At 51.2% G+C, this 15563-nt stretch overlaps 6 protein-coding genes across 6 annotated transcripts; 4 read left to right on the top strand and 2 right to left on the bottom strand.

The window, feature by feature from the left end:
• Nucleotides 1–1089: 1089 nt before the first annotated feature.
• On the top strand, nt 1090–2219 carry HMPREF1120_07334 (uncharacterized protein; the record flags this gene model as incomplete). The annotated part of the gene is made up of 2 exons (XM_009161555.1): nt 1090–1168; nt 1252–2219. 2 exons carry the CDS (start codon nt 1090–1092, stop codon nt 2217–2219), a joined length of 1047 nt encoding a protein of 348 aa, XP_009159803.1.
• A 432-nt stretch (nt 2220–2651) lies between these two features.
• Nucleotides 2652–4097, top strand: HMPREF1120_07333 (uncharacterized protein; the record flags this gene model as incomplete). Its single annotated transcript, XM_009161554.1, has 1 exon — nt 2652–4097. One exon carries the CDS (start codon nt 2652–2654, stop codon nt 4095–4097), a length of 1446 nt encoding a protein of 481 aa, XP_009159802.1.
• Nucleotides 4098–5830: 1733 nt separating this feature from the next.
• HMPREF1120_07332 (endoglucanase) lies at nt 5831–7081 on the top strand (the record flags this gene model as incomplete). Its single annotated transcript, XM_009161553.1, has 1 exon — nt 5831–7081. The coding sequence occupies one exon, from the start codon at nt 5831–5833 to the stop codon at nt 7079–7081; it is 1251 nt and encodes a 416-aa protein (XP_009159801.1).
• A 1014-nt stretch (nt 7082–8095) lies between these two features.
• HMPREF1120_07331 (uncharacterized protein) lies at nt 8096–8509 on the bottom strand (the record flags this gene model as incomplete). The annotated part of the gene is made up of 1 exon (XM_009161552.1): nt 8096–8509. The coding sequence occupies one exon, from the start codon at nt 8507–8509 to the stop codon at nt 8096–8098; it is 414 nt and encodes a 137-aa protein (XP_009159800.1).
• A 978-nt stretch (nt 8510–9487) lies between these two features.
• Nucleotides 9488–10307, top strand: HMPREF1120_07330 (uncharacterized protein). The gene is made up of 2 exons (XM_009161551.1): nt 9488–10168; nt 10255–10307. The coding sequence occupies exons 1-2, from the start codon at nt 9526–9528 to the stop codon at nt 10281–10283; spliced, it is 672 nt and encodes a 223-aa protein (XP_009159799.1). The 5' UTR covers nt 9488–9525; the 3' UTR covers nt 10284–10307.
• Nucleotides 10308–13913: 3606 nt separating this feature from the next.
• On the bottom strand, nt 13914–14469 carry HMPREF1120_07329 (cyanate hydratase; the record flags this gene model as incomplete). Its single annotated transcript, XM_009161550.1, has 2 exons — nt 13914–14390; nt 14449–14469. 2 exons carry the CDS (start codon nt 14467–14469, stop codon nt 13914–13916), a joined length of 498 nt encoding a protein of 165 aa, XP_009159798.1.
• Between the last annotated feature and the right edge of the window lie 1094 nt (nt 14470–15563).

Here is a 15563-nt window from a genome sequence, read left to right as displayed (position 1 = left end):
AAGGCGGGGAGCCGGCAGATATCGAACTAATATCGGATGCTCAGCAGGCTAGAGGAGAGTCTTATATTATTATCTACTGTGCCTTGGGTACTACTTCAAGAGGATGACGCGCTCACTCACCCGATTTGGATAGCTCTTGGCAGGTCTGTGTGCGGATGCCCCAATAAACAGACTGGAATGCTAGGTAGGCAGTGAGATACTCCAGAATAGAGAGTTAGGGCTTCAAGTTCCGTATTGTGGTGATCAGAAAGAATAATGGAGTCAAGAAAGGGTCATGCGAGCGACAACAGACTACACAGTATGCAGAAGCGAGGACAGCCTTTCCGGCCCTCTCCCTCAGCTACTACCAAACCACAACACTACTACTAGCAGCGCACCTCAAGCGACAGGACCCTGCAGCAGTACAAATGCCACTATAGCCGCCTTATTATCGAGTTCCATGGCTGTGGCTCGGACGTTGTCGCACCACCCAATCAGATAGGAGCCGACTTCTTGATGAAGGGCGACAACTTGAAGAGGCATGTAGCAAACTCATTATCAGAGGCTTGCTATATACACGAAAAAGTAAAAACCGCATCTAGGTAAAGCCTCTCAGATGCATAGTACGAACAGGTCAAGGCTCTGATGGGGCCATAACACTGTACCAGGTAGTACTGACTTCGTGAAAATGGTGCCGGGAGTTGCCATGTCAGGTCTTCCATACTGTTATTTTATTCTTTTCAAGTTCGCTGCTATCTGCCAGGCTTAACTTAAGGTATTCATCATCCCAGCCAGCCTGCAGCTTGACCGTGCACCCAGCTAGGGATATTGAATATTTTTGACTGTTTTGACAGTGACTAAAGTGGTCTTGTCTCAGAGCTCCAAGCCAACTGAAGTTAACCGTGCAAATAACTCAACCTTGCGAGAGCCGAGAAGAAAATTGGCAGTGCACCACCGCAGGGGAGAATTGACCTGTCGCTCAGCCTTGTTCAACCACCAACAATAAATACAATTGCTTTGAAGGACACTCGACCTTGACACCACCTCTACTCTCAAGAACAAAAAGTACTCCATTCTTCTTTCGAAACCCGCGTGATAAAGATTAAAATCATGGCATCGCGGCCTGAGAGCAAGTCTGAGGCAGAGGCTCTTGTTCCTCAATTCCAACTTGAAAGGGTATTAAATCAAGGTAAGGGTTTCCGGGATGTGGTTTATGGCCGTTTCTTCCTAGGTCAAATACCCAATATACCATGCCCTACTGACAGGCCTCAGACCAACATGGTCGGCGAATATCTGTGCTGGGCACGATTGCCTCCCAACCGGCACTTATCATTCTTGAACGGGCGGCATTCCCTACGGAGCCCGAGCTCATCTCGAGTCTCCTGGAGTCTCTTACAAACACGAAAAATCTCGGCGCAAACGACATTTACAGGTGGTATATGGCCAACCGGACCGTCAAGCCATCATCTACTCTGACGACTCTTACTTCGACCACGGCATCGTCCAACGACGGCCACTCAAGCTCAGATCCCAAAGTCCCGGACCTGAAACTCAACCTCATCTACCCATGCACACCTCAACATATCCGGAAATACTCGTCACAGCGGATACGCATGGTCACCGAGACCCCCAAGATTTACGCCACGCATATCAAGCCATATATTTCGCGTCAACGAGCCGCCGGCCGGCTGGACTGGGTGTTCAACATCCTCGAAGGCCGGACTGAACAAGAGGACGTCATCGCGCGCTATGACTGGGATTCACCCTCCAATTCAGGCTTTTTACTGCTGCCGGATCTGAACTGGGACCGCAAAACAGTCCAAGGCATGCACCTGCTGGCCCTGGTGCAGCGGCGTGACATTTGGTCTCTGCGTGACTTGAAGAAGAAGCATGTCCCCTGGCTCAAGAGCGTCCGTGACCAAGTCGTCACCGCGGCGACCAAGGTTTTCGAGCCCGGCCAGGTCGACCGGGATGAAGTCAAGTGTTATGTTCATTACCAGCCGACTTACTATCATTTTCATATCCATGCCGTGCATGTCATGCTGGAAGCCGGCACGACACAGAGTGTCGGCAAAGCGTTTGGGCTAGGTAATATCATTTCGCAGCTCGAGACGATGCAAGGGGACGAGGAAACGGGTATGGATTCGGTTGATCTGCTCTACTTCGTGGGCGAGGAACACGAGTTGTGGAAACGGTGTTTCGGCCGGCTGAAGAACGGTGAGCCGGTCGATCTGAAATAGTGAAAAATGACTATCGATGACCCATCTGAACCATTAAAGCATATGTCCCAATACTGTTCAGGATATACAGGATGTGCAGAGTCGTCGAGTAGTGTTGTCTGCGTACCGGCGTCTTCACCCTCGTAATATTTCATCCTGATGTGTTCGTGTTGATTGTGCTAAGATGCAAATTGTTCCGCCGTAGTGCTTCCTCTCCTTAGCCTCGGCAGTTGTAGGCCCAGTGATACTACTTTCGTACTGTTCGTTCACAAGCAGGGCGTTGAACGTCCAGCTGGTATGATGTGGTAGTGTCTATACCTACTATCAGGCATCAGCATCGCGACTGTTGGCGATTAGACTTTGCGCCTACACGTTGAAGCGCCGCGCGAGCCCAAGGCAGTTGTTTGTTGCACCTCAAAGATTTTATAATACTGTATCTATCGCGCGCCAACCATGGAATACATCGCAGCGCTTCAGTCGCCGGTAGACGACCTCAAGCCGTCTCTGTTCGAACTGCTCTCCGAACAACAGCTCGCGGCCCTCCTGCCCCCGACACTTCGCTATCTCCTTGCTCTGGCCACACATCGACACCCTCGGTATCTCCTCCGAATCCTCAACAATTTCGACGAAGTGTACGCCCTGTTAAGTCTCGTGGTGGAGCGGTATTACCTCAAAACCTTTGGAGGCAGTTTCACGGAGAATTTTTATGGCCTGAAGAGAGAAAAGGTGCTGAGCATCAGAGATGGGGAAATCAAGAGGACACAACTGGCCGTGCCGGCAGAAGTACGCGAACGACTCAAGTTGGGCGGTCGAGACATCTGGAAGAACCTCGCCGTGCTGGTCGGTATACCATATTTGAAGAGAAAACTGGACGAGAGTTATGATATACATATTGCGCCCAGTGCGAGCTTGCTCATGGGCGGTGGAGGTGGTCTAGGGGGACGCCGATATCTCGATCGCGACGCATTACCACCCAACCCGACCTTCAAGCAGAGGCTGTTATACTATTACAAATGGTTTTTGCGGAACGTCTATCCTAGTCTGAACGCGGCCTACTATTTCAGCATTCTTGCTTTCAGTCTGGGGTACTTGTTTGACGGGACCAAGTATCCGAATCCTTTTCTGTGGTTGATTGGCACCCGAATCAGAAGGATGGGGTCGGCCGACTATGGAGCGATTGATGCGGCTAAAGAGGCTGCTGAGAAAGCAGCAAAGGCCGCGGGAAGACCAGGACAAGGCTTGAGTGGCTTGCTCAATCCGCGGACGTTGTACACTCAACTTCTGTCGAGTCTCAGGCTCCTTTTGCCCACGAGTATCTTTGCATTGAAGTTTTTGGAGTGGTGGCATGCGAGTGACTTCTCGCGTCAATTGAGCAGAAAGGCTTCTGAAGGACTGGAACTCCCGCCTCCCATTGTTTCAGGCATGGATTTGGCCCGGATGCCAGTTTCAGAACAACAGCAACAACAGGGCGTTCCCGCTTCAACCCCATCTGCCAACAGCGCAGTGAAGCGAAACCCGCCCGTATCCAGCATCACCTTCCTTCCTATCTTCACTGTCCCGCCGCCTCCGTCGAGCGACCTTTGCCCTATCTGTCTTCATCCTGTCTCCACTGCCGCGGCCTGTCAGACAGGATATGTGTTCGACTACAAGTGTATCTTTCAATGGATAGAGGGCACGCACGAACGGCAAGAGGCTTTCATGAGAGGCGAGAAGATGAGTGAGTGGGAGGACGACGCTGATGAGGAGAAAGGGAACCAGGACCTGGAAAACTCGGACGACTCGAATCGTAAGGAACCAAAGAGTCGTGAGGGCTCCTGGGAAAGCGGGAAGGGCCGTTGTGCGGTCACGGGTCGACGTGTCCTTGGTGGCACGAGCGGGTTGCGCAGGATCATGGTGTGAGCAGAGGAAGAGAGTCGAAAGAATGGTCCAGTCTATTCTTTGTTGACATCCCTGGATGGACTTCCGCTACATGGTCTACATGTTAACGTGGACATGCTGCTCTCGGCGTTTCCGCCCCTTGATGACCGAAGTCCTGACTCGAGCGACTGATGCGTCAGTTGGGTTATGCACAGTCAATGGGTTGTGGCGTGCTATTGCGCAAGGGTCAGACCAGGGCCAACAGCTGCGATTTGGGATGGTCCCTGTTCACTTGCTTGCATCACCTCAAGACGTGCATATCAGGTGCCATCCTCAAGGACCGGCTCGTATCAAGCATGGGTCTCCACACCGGATGTCCTTCCAGACTGTCAAGTACAGCACAGGCTTTTGAACTCAGGAGTCCGGAAGTCCTGCCGAATTATGCGTGGGTGTCCTCCTTCTCGCTAATTGCTGGGTAGCGCCGTGGTAGCCCGTCTGTCTCACAACGCCTTTAGGACAGGGCTAGGCCGATGGTTTCATGGTTGCCACGTGTGATCAATCCGGACTTTGGCACAAAAGACGAATAGCTTCCCTTTCTCTGTGGTGCTGTCCGTACATACAGGAGTAGTAGCTGGATTTATATCGGCCAGGGTCGATCTGCTTCAAGGCAGCATGATCCTGGTCTGAATGGGGCTCGTCCCAGTCTTAGAGGCGATTTCATTGGTGCCGTCTGATCCTCTCGGCAAAGCAGCGCCTTGGCAGGACGACGTCGCTCCGCTGCTGTGTTTCAAGTTTCTTCTCCCTCCACTGCTACCACTCGTTGTCTTAGAACTACTGATATCAGCAGATTCACCATTGTCAACAGGCTCGGTCCATAGATCAATCCATGGTCCTGGCTTCCGCTCTGGAATCACAGAGCCCAGCCCTTAGGAAATCTCGTAAGCACACCACACCGGAGACTTCCTCTTCCGAGAAAGAATGGGGGTCGAGGAGAGCAGCCCCAGTCGACTGTGTCCTCTCATTCCCCTTTCTTGGTATGATGGCCGCCCAGAAATGCGGCGGCCCCTCCTGGCCTCAGTCCAAAACTATACGTTGTAGTGGTACCTGGAGGTCCATGTCCGCCACGTTCAGGCTGAAACGATCATTTGGCCTTACTGAACGCTCAGCTTTGATGGCGCCGCACCAGATCGGGTATCTGTGAGGATTCGGCCCTTTGCGATCTGGTTTCAGAACCAGGACACATTTGAATACGAGCTGCCCTCACCTCTAGCAGCCTCCATAAGTCCTGGGCATGGCGGGCCAAGTTGATTCTTGGCTGCCCAGAAGTATCCATATTCTCCTATTCGTCCCCTGTACTTGATGTCTCCATTCTGGTCCTATTCACGCGCTGCCCCAACATGAAACTCGCCGTTCCCAGCGCGGTCAGTCCAAGGCTGAGATTACTTTTTGCGTGCAAGGATTGGCCATGTTGAATATCACAAGCAATGGAATATATATATATGTAGTTAATGTCTTGTGTTGTACCTCCTCTTCTCTTTTCTTCAGAGCATAGATCTCCCTCCAAAAAAGCACTCAAGCAGGTCTTTCCTTTGACAGGTCAATTGACCATTTCATTCATTCTTTCAGCATTCCTTTTCTCAGGTTTCATTGACTGAAACCACAGCCCTTATCACTCTTTTGAGGACTCCTTCTGTTTTCGCAAGCAGCACATACCGATCCCACCAAAAATTCTTTCTGACACCCAGTCCATCTCCCGACTACGCGTCAATTTTACAATGTCTCTACTCAAGACTACCGCCCTCCTGGGTGCTGCCAGCTTGCTTTCGCAGGTTTCTGCCCATGGAATTGTCCAGGGCATCGTGGCCGGCGGTGTATGGTACTCCGGATACAACCCAAGCTTTCAATACCAAAACCCTCCACCCGTTGTTGCAGGATGGTCAATCCCGGAAGACCAGGACCGCGGCTTCGTCAGCGACTATACCAGTCCCGACATCATCTGCCACAAGGGAGCAACTCCAGGCGGAGCATATGTCAAGGTGGCGGCCGGAGACACGGTCGAACTTCAATGGACGGAGTGGCCTGAATCCCACCACGGACCCATGCTGGACTACCTGGCCTCTTGCGGCGACGACTGCACCACAGTGGACAAGACCAAGCTGCTCTTCAACAAGATCGACGAGGCTGGCCTCGTTGACGGCAGCACCCCGCCTGGCCACTGGGCTTCGGACGACATGATCGCCAACAACAACTCGTGGGTTGTCACCATTCCTTCCACCATCGCTCCGGGCAACTATGTCCTTCGCCACGAGACCATTGCTCTGCACTCGGCCCAGAACGAAAACGGCGCCCAGAACTACCCTCAATGTGTCAACTTGGAGGTGACTGGTTCTGGCTCCAACTCTCTCACCACCGGCACCCTGGGAACCAAGCTGTACACGGCTCAAGATCCGGGTATTTTGATCAACATCTACCAGAAGCTCACTTCTTACGTCATCCCTGGTCCGAAGTTGATTGACGGCGCCTCTTCTGGATCTCAGCCTTCGGGGTCTGCATCTGCATCTGCATCTGCAAGTGCCACTACTGCCGCCGCCAGCACGACCAGCGGCGCCGCGTCGATTTTGCCTACAGGTCATTTCACCAACGCCACAGCAACAACCTCCCAGAGCAACAGCAAGAGCATCGCCATCACCGCCACTCCCACCAAGCCTGCCAACGTACAGACATCTCCCGCCGAGACCGAGACCGAGACTTCTGAGACTGCCGCCGCATCGAACAAGGAGGCCACCACCACCGCCGCCGCTTCCTCAGAAGTCGAACCTACCCCTACTACCGCCACGTTGACCCAAACCGAAACTGCAACTGCTCCTGGCAATTTCGCCGCTTCAAGTGCTTCGCAGGGTCAAGCTCAACCCACTGGCACTGGCAGTGGCAGCACGGACACCACCAGCCCCGTTTCTTTCTCCAGCACCGTCACCGGCCGGATTGGCAAACCGACCAAATTCGTCTGCTATCTTGAAGAAGACTAAATCTAACAGAAGCCTGAACGGTTTGGGCACAATTTAGCCGACGAGGAAGCCGTGTTTTATTATTTCAAAACCAATATGGCGAGGGTTTCTCTCCACTGAGGAAAACAGAACACTCATTTTCTGGGTGCCAGTCTGCCAGACTCTGACATCTTTCTTGGCCAGGGTGGTTCAACCCTTCTTGTTGACAGGGGCAGGGAAGGGACTACATCTCGGATGTACGACTGTTGTCAGCAGCCACTTTATCTTTCTTCCAAGACTATGTATATATCATTATTTATTTCAATTCAAATCCTGCTTTGAGGAACAAAACCGAACCGTTTTTCTACTGTAGATTGTTTTATGCTTCGAATGGTCTGGTTGAGGGCATGCACTAACTAGGCCTCAATCGACATTACACTCTGTCTGAATGCGTAAGCGAAGGAGATAGCACTGCTAGATGTTTCCATCATGTGCCAAAAGTTAGAGGAAGGACATAGTCGACCCGGAATAGACGCCCGCTTCAATACAATTTTTTGTTATGGAAATGCTCAAACTGAACGAGGTCTGTAGGGTTCGGTTCTGCCATAGGTGCATGGCAGCATCTTCTTCTTCAGATATAGTAGGTGATCTGATCATATTCGCCCCTTCACATCTCAATAAGACAGTGTTTCCCATCGTATTCATGTTGTCGAGAAGTACTCTCTCGGGATAAGGTATTGTGTATGCATGAAACATACTCCTGACCCAGAAGCAAAGTGATCTTGATCTTGATCCTGAATAAGCGTATTGGAGACAAAGAGTATTAATACATAGGTATATAGCTCCAGGATGGCTTCAAATTCCTCGCCGATAGGTGCAGATAGATTGCCTTCAGAACCAGCCACCATAGTAGCCACCACCGAAACCGCCGTAATTATCAAAGCCTCCTGGTCCACCAAAGGCCTGATATCCGTATTTTAGCTTTCCGCCGATCCAAGTGTCTACCGAACCACCTCGTTCGTGCGTATTGCCAACTTCGATAGCCAATTTCTTCCTCTAGGCCGAGAGGTCTTTGACAGCTTTGTCAAATTTCTTCTCATACAGGGTTTGGTCTGTAAGCCGCAGTTTGATCAGCTGCTTGGCCATGTCAGGCTTCTCCCGCAGGGCATCAAGCGCCACTCCTTTCAGGTTTCCCGCAACTTTATCATTTCCCGAAAAGTGTACGTATCGCAGCTTCGGGCAGTTCTCAAACAAACCAAGCAGTGCCTCGTCGCCGAGGTGAGTTGCACCTTCAAGACTGACGTGGATCAAATTCGGACAGGCTTTGGCAAACCGAACGACTCCTGCATCGCTCATTCGAGCGCCTTGACCTGTCTCTGCATCGCCTGCTTCGAAGTGCTCCAAAGAATGGCAGAACGAAGAGCCTGTGGCGATAATGGCGTCAAGGTGGACACTGTGATTGGTGAACATCTGAAACTCTCATCCCGATTTCTTTGTATCTGGCGCTGTAGGATGGGATAAAGCTTGCTTACTCACTCAGTGATAACAAAATCATGGTCGAACTGGAGCTGCTTGACCCCGTTGATCAATTGAGAATCCCGACCTTCCCATGACTCCGCGGTGTCAAAATACGCGCGCTCCTTTGTGAATACTCGGTCGGCGTATAAGCTTTCGTTCTGGGGTTGGTGGTTCGACGGCGAGGCTTCGCGGCGCTGCCACTGCCATTGCGAGGAGTAGGTGTTCCCTTGGTGATTCCCCCTCTAGATCCAATTCTGCGATTCATGGCTTCTCTCTGTCCGCCGGACTCAGGCGGCTTTTTGACTGGGCACTACGAAATCATGCGCAGTGGTCATATAAGGCGAATTGCGTTGCGGACCAAAGTGCTATTGTTTTGTAGCAACTTCAAGCAGGTGGAACAGCACTTGAATAGGAGTAGAGGAAGCAATTGAAGAAAGAGGGATGAGTAGAAGGCGAAGAAGCAAGGGGGAGGGAACACAGTCTATGAAAAGAAGGAATGCAACCAGGGAGCGATAAGACATACTGTACGAGGAGAAACCGGCAAGGACATACCTGTCAACAATATTGCAGCCAGAGCTCCTTCGCTGTGCTCCGTAGGATTGTTTGCTTGATGATTTTCAAACTGGTCGGGATCAAGATCGGTCTGATTCCACACATTTGTTACCCCTTAGTAGCCGGTTTCAAATTCTGGGCCCGGAGAGTCTAGATGACTGTGAGTGCAAGAGGAGGTGGACGATCGAAGGTCTCAGCTGAAGGCTTTCGTATACTGCAGATCTGAAAGACGTGGTAAGTCGGGATTGAGGACGAATCATCTGTCGACCTGTGTACAAGCTGAAACCTTCTGGCTTCAGCCGCTCGGCACGGACCCGGGTCACCAAGCGTTCTATCTCGAAGTACATTACACAATATGAGCCGGCATGCTGTGAGGTCCGCCAATCTCTCCAGCCAATTCTTCAATTCGTTAGAAGATGCTGCTGAGAAGGCCAGTCGATGTATTCCGAAGATGTGTGCAACCGTGGATGCCGATTTGTAACGTCACGCACCCGGCATCCTGGCGCTCAATATTCCCGTCTACGCAAATTGCGTCCATGGTTTCTGTTTCAGGCTTCAAAATAGGATGTAATCCACATACTTCAACTCATGTGCTCTTTGGAAGCCGGCAAGAATGCGTTGCAGAAGTCCAGATGTGGCGCAAACCATACACATCGATTCAGGAGGTCTTCGAATGTTCGGGAAAGTCGGCGACAAGTCCAAAGCCTGAACACGTCTCCGTGATCTTCTGGGAAGACGACGAACCAGCAGACGTGGCATGGACTTTTCCGATCCGGGACGGGGAGGATGTGCTAAATACTTTGACGAGGTACGTCGGGACCATGAGACGCGACGCAGGCGATGAGTATACGGACGCGTTTCAGCGGTTTGTCGCTGGGCTGGTTGTGAAGAGGCTATCTCTCGACCAATATGAGAAGATTCTGAGGAATGCTGTATGCGGTAAAAGCAACGACACGCATTCGGAATATCCAAAGCGGAACCCCAAGACTGCCGTCGATTCCACCAAGAGACTGCCTGGAAAGGCAAGAGACGAAGAGATAAAACTGTGCTTCCGGGAAGGTCAATCTCCTTTAGACTTGGCGATATACCTTGACAGGACGCCAGAGTTTGTCTTACGCGAAGCTAATCGTCTTCTTGGGGAACAGGAGTTGAAGCACCAGATGAGATGCAATAAAAAGGGACCGTGGTCTGATGGTGAGACTCAGTGGCTTATTTCCCAACGCAATGAAGGCCTGCCGTTGAAGAAAATGGCCAGGTTGCTCCGAAGAACGAAGCCGAACGTGGAGAAAGAGCTTCGACAGCTTGGAGCCGAGATATTAGAGACGACTGTTGTGGAAGGGCCTCAGGAGGTACCGTTTTGGTTGCGAGAAAGGCTTTTTATCGCGCGATTGTTCGAAATTTGGAAAGGCCTTCTGGAGTCTGATATGACCCCGACTTGGAGAGAGGCTCTGGCGGAGAAGTCTGCTGAGCGGTGGCTTAACCACATTTCTGAAGGAATCCCAAAAGATGTGAAGAAGGTCCTCGGAGGCGTGCAGCCTCCCACCTATGATGAACTCGAACGTTTATCGCCTGTCGACTCGACGGATGCTGGGGTGTATGCTAGGCTAGTCACCTCTCGCTATCCGGTCCAGACAGCCAGTGATCGATATTTGTATGTTGGTTCGGCCAGTAAGGAGGGCAGTGGACTGACGGGCAGAGTAAGTCAGCACATCAAAAAGAATCCGAGAAGAAGATTGGATCGGAATATAAGAACATTGGACCTCAAAGCGCCAGGCAGTTTTGTCACCCTGATGACCAAGACGATGAAGAGCGCTGAAGATGGACACATCCTGGACGTGCGAAGGACGGTGGTATTAGCAGAGGCGATCTTGACGATATGGCTAGGCGCACTCCAGTCGCCATGTCTTCATCTGTAAAAGTTGTGTCCATGGGATCCGCAAGCTCTAGATTACACGGCGTGGTCATCGCACAATCCTTTGACGGTAGATATCGTTCTGCCCAGCAGTCCGATGACTGGGAGACCTGTTTAGCATGGGAGATGATTAGTTTTCAGCAGCTTTCCCAGAGCCAGTATTTTGCACAAATGCGGACACGTGTTTGCCCGAGGCCAGTTCACCATACACTTGTTTGCTTGGATACTAATGTCTCGCTTTTTCCGGAAGCCTCTCTCTCCCCTTCTGGGAGAATGGAGAATATAAGGAAGCCGGCAGGGGTCGTCCCTTTAAGCCCCGGTGGCGCGATAGCTGGTATCATAGTGCGGTCACAGGTCTTTCCAGGGAGTTGGGACTTGGACAAGCCATGTTTACAGTGCAGCTTTCTTCGCATCGAGGGAGATCTGCCTCCGAAAGCGGTGGTACAGCCGTCAAATTCGGCAGGAAATTTCCGTGCACCTTGCGTTGGGCCGTTCTGGCCGAGACAGTAGACGTCCAAGGTAGGTACAGCTGAAGCAGAAGGTACTGTACCAATAGTAATAATGCAGTGGTACCCTTTGTAGGGTAGGGAAGACTAGTAGCACCCCAAAAATAGCGCCATCCAGCCCAAGGGGGGCAGGACATGTTTATCTTATTTAATATGATACTTTTTAGTATGACTGAAAATGAGTGTCGGATTGCGCTCCAATCAATTCGCCGATAAATTTGACACTATGGCCGAGTGGTTAAGGCGACAGACTCGAATCCATCAATGGGACGGTTTAGATCTCCTGGATGCACGTGATCTGTTGGGTTCGCCCGCACAGGTTCAAATCCTGTTGGTGTCGGTTTCTTTTTGGTCATTTTCCTTTTTTGCACGCGAACTGTTACAGCAGTATATTTATCTGGTTAGCTGAATACTTTTTTGCTTGTTCTACGTACAGAAGGACGAGAATCAATCATTCTTTTAGTTTGTGTACAGAGGAATAAATTCTCGGCATACTATAGGATAGCGCGTTGGTGCGCATGGTATTCATGAAAACTCGTCTGGATGAGATTCCAGTGTGGCTAAGGTATGTATGTATAATATACCTGGTATATATTATATTTGATATAGAAATCCCGTAGGACACGGTCAAGATGATGTCGGGCTCAAAGATCTCCAATGCGTCCATTAGTGACCGACGCGACGACTTGCTCTTGTTAAACTCTTCAACAACCGCAAAACCGGCATCCGACAGCCGACCAGAGACAGCCAGAGTGATTTTGAGTTGTCGAAGATAGGTCGATTCAGATGCCAACGTATCGACAGAGGCTGGTCCTTCGGTCAAAGATGAGCAATCACCAATATTGGCATTGGCTACCTCGAAAGAGGAAGATGTCCTGTGCATCGGTGATTTGGAAGGTAGGGCCAGTCTCGCAAGCCGAAGGCGTGGGCATCCGGATGTATGATGAAAGGTAGATAATTGAATGACAGTAGAGTGTGACATGAAACACAGTCCGACCAGGATGGGATGGGAACTTGAGGCGTCAGAAGACTTGTATGAGCTTCAATCCGTCCAAGACCCGGCCATCACTGTCCGCCGTTGGTTCGGTCGACTTCGACGTGGCTGGCACGTGCGAGATGTGCTGTGCATTGGTATAAAAAAATTGCTTCTCGAGCGGCCCAGGAAGGTTGCTCAGAGCATGAATGTCCCTGTGAAGCGACATGAGAACTGAAGAAAAGTATCCAAGACAAATGCCATGCCCGGGGCGAGCCGATCAGATTGATGTCCACTCTGGTAGGCCGATGGTTTTATGTGCTCATCCTCCATGTTGCACGAAGGAAAGGGTGAAATGAACGTACTTGCAAGATGCGAATAACTCGAAAAGAGAGGAAGGAAGGCTGCATGTTGAACGAGCCTTCGCCGTCGACGTTAAAGCAGGTTGCCTTTCAACGCCGCGAGGGTGTGGCGAAGATGACATCGTCAGGCGAATGCGCCGCAAAGGTTGCATTCATGATAGCGGCGCTGTTCATGTTCGCGGATGGTCGGGATACTGTATGTCAACTCAAGTGGTCAGTATATATCCTGGTCGAGTCCAGTGGCTATGGAGAAGTGGGAGAGTCAGAAGGAATGATGCATGCGACTCACACTTATTTGCGTTGCACGACGCAAAAGTATCCCATCTGTCCTTTCTGGGTGGCCTTTGTCTGCTTCTGGATGGTGCAGAAGTAGCCCATCTGCCCTCGACAGGTGGTGCGACTTTGCTTTTGGGTGGCTTGGGTCATTGCTTTTGAGTGACAGGTATGGTTAGACTGGTCGATGGATTGACGGAATGCTTGCGGAATGGTGGTATAACGAGTGTGGTATGGCTTTGGGTGGGAACTGCAATGCCCCGAACAAGCAAGGCCATATCTATATGTAAACAGGTGCTGGTCCCACCAGCGCCGCAAATTGGCAAGCTTTCATCAGTATCGTGGGCATAGAGAAAGAGACTGCGGAGAGGAAAGACAACATGAGACAAAGAAGGGGAAATGGGGTGTGCATTCCGACGAGGCTGAGAAACCCCTTAGTATTGTTCTTGTGGGCTTAGTATTGTTCTTCGCCGCACAAAGCCATGTTCACATCCCTCGGCATTCGCTATGCAAACAGAAACAGAAATGACTCGACTCAAGGGGAAGACAAGGATATACGGGTTCCAGATGGGGTAGGGGCCCTGTTGGCGTGGTCAGCAGTAGAGCGGCAGACTGATAATCACCGCAAGCTTTTCGAGCCCAAATATAGTACGCTGGTCAAGTAGGTGGCCAAATCTTAAGATTCCATTCCGCATGGTCAATCCTCTGTATGTATCTTCTATGCTAGAATCTGGTATATGGCAACCATTTGCCTCGCAGATTGATATTGACCTGACCCTCAGTTAGCTTCTTCACAGCGGTCCGCGTGACAACGATCCAAGTATATGGATGGCAGACTCACCCAAGTGTTGCCATCCTTGTCCACCTCTTTCTCAACATGGGTCGAGAAAGAAATGGCGCTCATAATGCCATCGCCGAACTTCTCGTTCAACACAGCCTTGTAAGCATAGCCATAGTTCTGCACAATCTCATACAGCCGATAGATCAAGGGCTCTCTCGGTGGCATCTCAATACTCTTTCCTCGATCTGGAAAGCCGCTCATCTGCGCTTCTAGCGTGGCATGGTCGATGTCCAGATACTTTGCTAGGTTCTTGATATCATCTGGGGACGCTTTTGCTTGTCCATAAAACAAAGCTGCCACTGCAACCTCGTCTCGGCCTATCTCTTTTGCAATCGCCTCAAAGGTCACTTGCTTCTTTGCCTTCGCTTCGAACAGAGTTACCGACGCTGTGCGCAGATTGGGGTGTTGTGAGACCTAACAATAGTGTTAGCTGACACTGTCTCATCGGCCAGGAGGCATGGAGATGACATACATCAAGAGTTGCTAGAGACATATTGGAGGCTGCTCGAGTCACTTGTAACGGAGTATGATGAGGCAAGGGTAGCACAGCCGGCCGAGCCCTCGAAATAAGGGCTGCGTTTGTGAGGCGTGGCAGAGAACGTAGACGAGCGGACATCTTTACAGCAACAGGGATGGCTTTTTGTATACCCTTCCACGCCAACTGGGCACTTGCACACTCCAAGCACGGTGGAGAGATGATGCTGAACGACTTGGCCTACCTGATAGGTGCAGCGGTGGTCTGCTGTGGTTGTCCGTGGACAGCAATGGAGGGGTGAACTGAGATACCAAGCATGTCCCCGCATGATTGCATGATTGCAATCGACTGTGTCATGGAGACCTTCGGCAGAGAGGAGCAGGAGCTTGGGCTTGGTCCTCGACTTGATTCGGGTCAGGGTAGGCCGGGGTCGATAGAAGCGTATCTGCACAGATGCTGTTCACCTTATTATTATCGTTCGCGGTAGACTGCGCCAGCCGATGGAGGCAGCTCAGAACGGGCCGTCCTCGATCGCCGCGGGGCACGTTGGTTATAGCGAGCTGAGTCTGGGGACTTGGGAGGGTCACGAAATGCCTGTGCTCGTAACCCTCCCTACCCCACGGTCCGCAGGCAGTGGCACCCAGCATCCTTACCTTAGTACCCTGTGGGTTAGAGCCAAACAAATAAATCTGAGCCTTTATCGGTAAAGATTTGTAGTAATTTAGGGATCCTACAACCCTTAGGTAGTTATGTCCATTGAACTGGGGCCTTAACCAACGATTGCGTGCCCTCGCTGCCACAGTCTGCTCGCAGTGTCGTGTTTAATTGGTGCCACGAGTGCCTGGAGGGGCTCTGGGAGTCTCCGTGTCCAACGGCTGCAGTGACGCTTGACAGTGTGGCTGAGCGTGTTGGACTGTCCTCGTCTTGGACGTCGACCACCTGCATTCACCGTGACTGGCACAGCCTGAATTGGTCAGGTCACTGCATTGCACGAGTCTTTTCAGCTGAAACCAACGACTAGTACCTAGGTACTATGGTGAGACGTCTGCTTCACCGCATGTCATCGCCTTTCATATCACAATCCTGTTCGAGTTGTTCGATCCTTCGTCAGC

This window comes from Exophiala dermatitidis (genome assembly GCF_000230625.1).
Source record: "Exophiala dermatitidis NIH/UT8656 unplaced genomic scaffold supercont1.6, whole genome shotgun sequence".
NCBI classification, from domain to species: Eukaryota; Fungi; Ascomycota; class Eurotiomycetes; order Chaetothyriales; family Herpotrichiellaceae; genus Exophiala; species Exophiala dermatitidis.
This window is presented reverse-complemented; position numbering and strand designations above follow the sequence as displayed.

Excerpts from the sequence above, each read along its gene's own strand:
- HMPREF1120_07330 (XM_009161551.1), top strand. The coding sequence starts at position 9,526 with ATGCTGCTGAGAAGGCCAGTCGATGTATTCCGAAGATGTGTGCAACCG. Across the intron at positions 10,169-10,254 it reads AAAACTGTGCTTCCGGGAAG|GAGTTGAAGCACCAGATGAG; the intron begins GTCAATCTCCTT and ends CTTGGGGAACAG.